At 30.1% G+C, this 7,504-nt stretch overlaps 2 protein-coding genes across 7 annotated transcripts in view; one reads left to right on the plus strand and one right to left on the minus strand.

The window, feature by feature from the left end:
• Positions 1–4,741, plus strand: part of LOC144836802 (Kv channel-interacting protein 4-like) — a 141,753-nt gene extending 137,012 nt beyond the window's left edge. For all 6 annotated transcript variants that reach the window (XM_078691663.1, XM_078691664.1, XM_078691665.1 and 3 more), the window contains 3 exons: positions 182–286; positions 2,811–2,873; positions 3,214–4,741. In XM_078691663.1, coding sequence (XP_078547789.1) covers positions 182–286; positions 2,811–2,873; positions 3,214–3,261 — 216 coding nt within the window. In that variant the 3' untranslated portion in view covers positions 3,262–4,741. The remainder of the gene's footprint in view (positions 1–181; positions 287–2,810; positions 2,874–3,213) is intronic.
• LOC144836813 (uncharacterized) overlaps positions 1–7,504 on the minus strand; it is a 228,227-nt gene that overhangs the window by 186,545 nt on the left and 34,178 nt on the right. The gene's annotated exons all lie outside the window — the stretch shown is intronic.

Genomic DNA, 7,504 nt, shown 5'->3' on the forward strand with positions numbered 1-7,504 from the left:
GCCACTTAAAAGTGGTCCCCACATGGTAGTAATCTTTAATTTTAAAGTTTAGTCAGTTCTCTGACGAGTCTTGTGCCATGTCGAGACAATCAACAACAAAAAATTCTGCCTTCTTTTAGGGTAGTCGTTACCATGTAATTATTTCTCTAATTTATATATGTTTTTTTTTTGTTGTACTTAGGAGATGCTGGACATTGTCACTTCCATCTATGACATGATGGGAAAGTACTCACAGCCAAGCGTTGATGAGTTATCTCCAAAAGATCATGTGGATAAAGTATTCCGAGTAAGTCTGGATTGGATAAACATATGTTAAATATTCGTGAAGTAATCTGAATAAATTTATCATTCAACTTTTGTTTGTATAACTTTGCTTAAATATAATTCTAAAGTAAAATGACTGTAAGATGCTTATGTGGAAGAATCAGACATTAAGATTGTTATACTTTACAAACAACAAACAGTTTTCAAAAAATATCTTTCCCAATTGAGAAACTCAACAGTTCTTTTCAGTGGTGTACCGCAAACTTTATATCAATATTTGATTTCGCTATGCAAACCTTCAAACAATATAAAATTCAGATTAAATCCAAAGGCAAAATACTGAGAAAATGACAATGTTGTGAATATCAGTGGCTGGATCTCAATGGAGATACAAAAAAAAAGCGAAAAGCTAAATCAAAATGATAAAGTAAAACAGCCAGAAAAGATAGATATATATCAGGCAAGCCCTGCCAGAGTGGACAGGAATAAAAGAAATAAAACAAAAGAGGCATAAGGCTGGTGAATAGAGGGTGGAGATTCAGATTAATATACAAAATATATTTTTCAACAAATTCTTTCCCAAATAACAATACCACAAATAGCATACTGTGAAATAAGATGTTTTTTTTTTTAAATATTTAAATAGAAATTAAATAACTTTTTCTATACACAATTTCAATTATACTTTTTAATTTATGAGTGATACTTGTTTTGTCAATTTGATTGTCAATTTCTTCATACACAGCTGATTTTCAATTATAAGGTGCTCATCCCTGATCAACCATTAACTCTCCTGTTTACAACATTAAAACATGTTCATGGTACTATGTCATAGCAACTGAATCTGTAAACATCTACGAACATCCTTCAAAAAATCCTCGCTTTCATGTTCAAATTATTATTTTAATAATTCATATGTTTTCACAATTTCGTGGTGATGGAATTATTCTTATAAATAATGGAAAAATCTGTTTGCATGTTATGAAATTCAATTGACAATTAGTATTTTCATCAAGCCTTACCTTGACGTCAGCATTTCTTTTTCAATTACGTCACTTGTTGAGAGGTTTTATTGAAGAAAACGTACACATGTTGATTTGGTTTGCGTGCCGACAGTAATGAAGAAAGCCAATTGATATGGCTGAGAAGAAGTATTTTGATTATTCAACAAATTTACATGTTGCTAAATATAAAAAGGTCTCCATCTAGTTTAAATTAAATTAAAGTAATAAATTCATTACAATTAATGATCATAAATACATTTTTTTTAAATTTTTTTTTCTGTTTTTGTGAATGTCATGCTATTGATTGCCATAACAATACTCCCTCACACCCCCCACTCCCCACAACAAAAAAAGAACTTAAAGACTAATATCACTACAAAATGATTTTGAAGAAACAATCAGCTGCAAAAAACATTTATACAATTTTTCACTATCATAATCATAAAATTTATGATCGTTTTGTTTAACAAATCATTGACATAAAATACATTCTAATCATGTTTTAATCATATCTATTATCCCAGGAAGGACTGTGAATTTCGCTGATTATCCAGATTCTATCGTTTATAAACACCTCTTTTCATTCTATATAATTCTTTGTTTGCCTTCATTTCTGAATAGATTAAATGTCTGATAGACTTTTAATTGATATCAGTAGTAACCTTTCAAATGTGTGTGAAATCTCCACCTCTCATGGTGCTTACAAAGAGTCAAAGATACAAACTCTGCTTTCACGGCACGTATGAAAACCTATTAATTATGGTCACGCTCAGCTTGCGTACATCACAATCCGTCAGCCGGATACAGACCTTCAAGTATAGATTGAACGTACCTGGTAAAAGTAATGTTAACGCTGTAAGGTGACCATTGCCCCAAGCGATGCAGCTGGTCAATTTGTTTATTGACCAAAGTAAAGACTTGTGTTTCTTGATTGTTGATTGAGGAAATAGTTCTAAGTAACTTTAGTCCTGATTATGAATTGAGAATCATTCATTTCTTTTTGTTAATACAAAATTGATGTCCTTTATAAAATTATAGATAGGAATTGAATTTTCTTGTTCACAATCTTGGTATGAACGGAATACAAATTAAAAAATGTATTAATACCTGAATCAATCTTTTTAGGAAGATTTTGTAAAAAAAAAATTGACATATTAATTTTGCATATTACATTAATAAATAACTTAGGTAAGACTTGCCAATTTAAACACTTTAAACTGTTCACATGTCTCATCATGTTGTATTTTTGTGAAGGTCCCTAATGATCAGCTTCGGCTGGATGGACTGATTGATTTTATGTGGAGTGATAGAGGGGTTAAGGCAGGTGCGCCGCTGTGAACCATAGCTATACAATTGGCACTGGTTCAAGGGTCAGTCTCCTCGACTATTGTTCACTACTCTAGAGCCCTTTCGAAAAAGTGGGGTTACTCCCGTGACATGCTGGCTCGTCTCAGGCTCCAACGTGGAAAGACAAATGAATGCTGTTTGATGGAATTTATGTTTATAGAATTGTTTGATAATCAATATTGATCTTTGTTACAGAAATTGGACTTAAATCGAGATGGAGTTGTGACTATTGATGAGTTCCTAGAGTCCTGTAGACAGGTAAGATTATGAAAAATAGTAATAAAAATGTTAATGTTCATGTTACGTGTATGCAAGATTGATTGCGTTTCATTATTCACAGTGAGTGCAGTTTTTATTCGAAGACATGTGGGAAATACAAAGGTTTTGATTATTATATTTCAACAATTTTATATGCACTATAATTCAAGGCTTGCTAGAATTTGAAAGCAAGAAAGTGTGTACATGATCATGGTGGAATAATTTCTTCATGATATAATAATAACAAGATCTTTTTTGGTCAAGTGATTAAGGCATTCTGTAAGCTTACAGGTTGATTCAAATTGTTCCTTAAATATTCGTTTAAATTAATTTTTTTCAGGATGAAACGATTTCACTATCAATGCAAGTGTTTGACACCATACTGTGACGTTTAGACTCCAGTGAGGACGAGCGGAAACGATTGGACAATTCTACTAAAATACCAGTGCTGCTCTCCTCACTGGGATAGACTAACTCATTCATATGATAATATTTCATCTGTCATCAGTTTTTTAACACCAAACCTTAAACACACAAAACTTTGAATTCATTTAGTATATAATATTTACCTTATAGTGTTGTTGCAGTTTTGAAAATTCTAATTGCATTTGGATGATATAAAGATATCGAGCATAAAATGTTATGTATAAAAGCTCGCGTCAACTCAAATGTTACTAAAAAGGATGTAAACTTCAGTTGCTGCAACAACAAACTTGTCTGAGACTTTCGCCCCATTAAGTTTATAATGGATATTGTTGCAGAATGAATTCTACAGTGTATCAGCTTTGATTTTAATTCTAAGCCTCCTCCAACCAGTTCTCTCACAAAGGTATGATTTGGTATTGCTCGCAGTGTACAACCCGATAGGTCTGAACTACGGAAAGTTTAGTGGAATCTACATCTACTGTACTACACTGGAGTGAAGGTTGATACGGAATGTACAAAATAAGCATATTACAACACTCATAACAAAGTCGTGCATCAATGATGTAATCAAATCACTAACCAGAGTTTTGTCTTGATGATGATCATCACTATTACCGTTCCTAGATTGGACACGTCATTATGTTGAAATGAAAATGTACCTCATGATACAAGTCTATGACTCTGTATTTCTGAACATATCCTAGGTGTTGGATTAAGGCAAAGTAACTCGCTCCAGAACAGCACAGCATCTATGGCAAGTTGCTGGGCCTTAATTATAGAGTTTTATTCAATAATAACCTGAACGTCACCTCTATATTTCTGAAAAATTTAACTCAAACCGCAGAGTACTGTTTATACACTTGTCGCTTCTGAACAATTTTTTAATCCTTGAAAAGGAAAACAGGATTTGGAAAAGCCTACAAAAAGATGTTTTAAAAAAACAAGTCTGTTTTACACTAATCCCTCTGAAAGGTGAATACAAGAAATACTGATGAGCAAGTCCCTCACAGCGCAACAGATTATATAGTGTCATTACAAAGGCTTAAATTTCGATAAATTTATATTTTGATGATCGTTACGACAAAATATATTCCTTTACGAGATTATTAGTCTGCCGTTTGGGGATAAAATACTTCACTTTTAATCAAAATGGTTGAAAGATATACAACTTAATTTTTTCATAAGGTGATAATTTTTACAAGAAGGTTTTGTATGTAATAATAATATTATTGTTATAAAAAATTTTGTATTGTCGAAACCAAACAAAGGTGAACATAAAATTTGGTTTCCTAATGCTTATAGATAAACAACTCATGTACGTAGGATAACATATTATTTTTAGATTAAAAAAAAAATAACTGAAACCTGCAGATATCATGGCATACATGAATGCATACCCTAAACTTAGTTATCTTTGAAATGTTTTTACATTTCACAAAGGACGTAATCCACCAGATTTTTAAACCTATGGCACATAAACATAAACACATTATTAGTATATATAAGATTTAATGGTAACCTCATAGATATTTATCTCAAAATGTATTAATTTTTTGGTACTTTTGCGGTAGCTTGGGGGTCACCATACTTGACATTAGACCTATGATTCTTTTAAGATTTTCTTATTTTCAAGAACAGTGTAATAATAAATTCTTTCACGTTGTTAGATGTGCAATGAAATAAAAAATGTTAATACTTCAATTATACAAAACTACAGATTTTAATAACTTGTAAATTAAAGAAGAGTGTTCAGTAATTAAATCTTATAAGAAATTGTTTACAAATTTGGTAAGTCAGATTTCAATTTCACGGTCATAGTTTTTGAAAATTGGTTAGAACATTTTTTCCTTTGAAATATTACTAATAAAGTAAGTATATAAAGATGTTTCAAGTCTAGTACCTTTATTCCACTTTTCAATTCTACTGGTAGATGTTTAACTCAAATGAATTTTGGAATTTATGTTATGTGTAATTATAATTTAATAACTTGATAGGTTTTTTTCTTTTTTTTTAATGTAACATTTTTCTAGGAATGGTTTTATTTAAATTTACAAAAATTAGTTTTTAATAGAAACTTTCTAAACAACTCTATGCTAATTCTAGTATTATCAGATAAGATATTAATAGTATATAGGGTACAGTTGATTGCAGTTGTGTTTATATGAAATCGTAATATTAGATTCTGCAAAGTATGAACATATGTGTGCAATAACTTGTGTTTGTAACCAGGTTTAACCAGGTTGATCTGTGTACAATAACTTAAACCAGGCTGATCTGTGCACAATAACTTGTGTTTATAACTAGGTTTATTAACCAGATTGACTAGCATTTATAAACGGGTTTAACTAGGTTGATCTGTGTATAATAACTTGTGTTTATAATGTACAATAACTCAAACCAGAGGTTGATCTGTCTCAATAATTTGCGCTTATAACTAGGTTTATTAACCAGGTTGGTCTGTGTATAATAACTAGTGTTTATAACCAAGTTTACTAACCAGGTTGATCTGTTTACAATAACTTTGTTATGTTACTAAATCTTAATCTTATTTCTAAGTTAACAACATTTCCTTAATCCATTAACCCACATGGAAATTTCTTAACAAACTTGAATATACTAAATTGGCAATTGATGTTGATAGGTATTCATATAATAAGAGATATAGATCCTTTGATCTATTTGCTTTTAGTATTAATTCATGTATTATACAATTTCATTTCTTCTAATATCGTATTCTCAATTGATTTGCGTCATTCCTTTTAAGTTGTATTAATTATATTTGTATAGGTAGTTATTTTTAGATGTTCTTAGAAGTTTCAGACAAATTTTCTATTTTGTTTTCATGAATTAATCAAACTTACATTTGTAAGTATTAGAATACGAGAAGGGGTTGTTTTGAAGAGAAAATGAAACATTTAATAGCTACTGTGCATGATAGAGCCGGCTTTTTGCTTAAGTAAAGTGTGTTTAAAATACTTAAGTGAAATGCTGAGGATATTTCTCAAACCAGTTATTTTTTTGGTGGAATTGACTACATCAACAATTCAATTCAACTTTATTTAACCATAGTGCCCCCCTCAAAAAATTATTAAAACAATTTTTTTTAATGCCATATACATAAATATCCAAAAATTGGAAAAAAAAAAGGATTTACCTGAAAAAATACCCAGTTCAACTGTTTTGTTTGTTTGTTGTCTTTTTATAAAATAATTTTTTCTTTACGGAATTAAAACTGCAACATTATTTTGTTATTCTTCATTTTTTCATGGTTTTCTTGGAGAAAATACATCTGTAAAACAAAGTTAAGATGATTTTTTTTCTGCTAAGTAAAACACTGCAGTAATTTAGACCACAACCTGTTGCTTCTTGGACCCACTGATCTTGTCTTGTGTGTGAAAATGAAATTTATAAAGGGAATTTGGAAGTTTTATCATAATTAAAATGTGTTAAGGTTTGAATGAATGCAGTGAAGAAGTTTATAAATAAAAAAATTGCATACGTGTGTATGATACATTATGATACATGTAATGGTGTATGTGTACATACAAAACATAGTATTATAATATATGATGTATATAAACCTATATAGAATATCATATTACGATATGTATACCATCTTTTACATACTTTAATCAATTGCAATATTGGTATTTAAAATATGCATTTGTAAATATTGTACTGTATATAATAGTAAAATTAGGTACATTTATTTATCTATTTTGCCATTTTTTAAGAATTTATTATAAATAATATGGTTATGGTATATTATAATGGCAAATAATAGAAAGAAGTGAATTTTTTACCAAAATATATTACTAAAAAAATACATTCTGTAGCCCTACTATTGTATATATGGCAGATCCACGCAGTAGCCCATGCAGTAATCGGGTATATGGTTATTGATACTATCATTCAATAGAACAATATATGGCTACTCTCTATAACGTCATATTTAATTACACTGCGAATTCCAACAATGTTTACTAACATTTAATGCTATATATTCTTGACATAATAAAAACACAGACAGGATTTAATAGTATGGGCTCGTATTACCGTCGAATTTGGCTTTTGTTTTGGCAACATCGTAGAGTTAATTATCAAAATTCTCTGCGGATTTCAACGTAATATACCAAAGTTCGTTTTCATTAATACGACGACAAGCTGATGAAATTGAGTGCTTAAATAAGGTAGTGCATGCGAGC

Source organism: Antedon bifida, chromosome 3 (genome assembly GCF_963402885.1).
Source record: "Antedon bifida chromosome 3, ecAntBifi1.1, whole genome shotgun sequence".
NCBI classification, from domain to species: Eukaryota; Metazoa; Echinodermata; class Crinoidea; order Comatulida; family Antedonidae; genus Antedon; species Antedon bifida.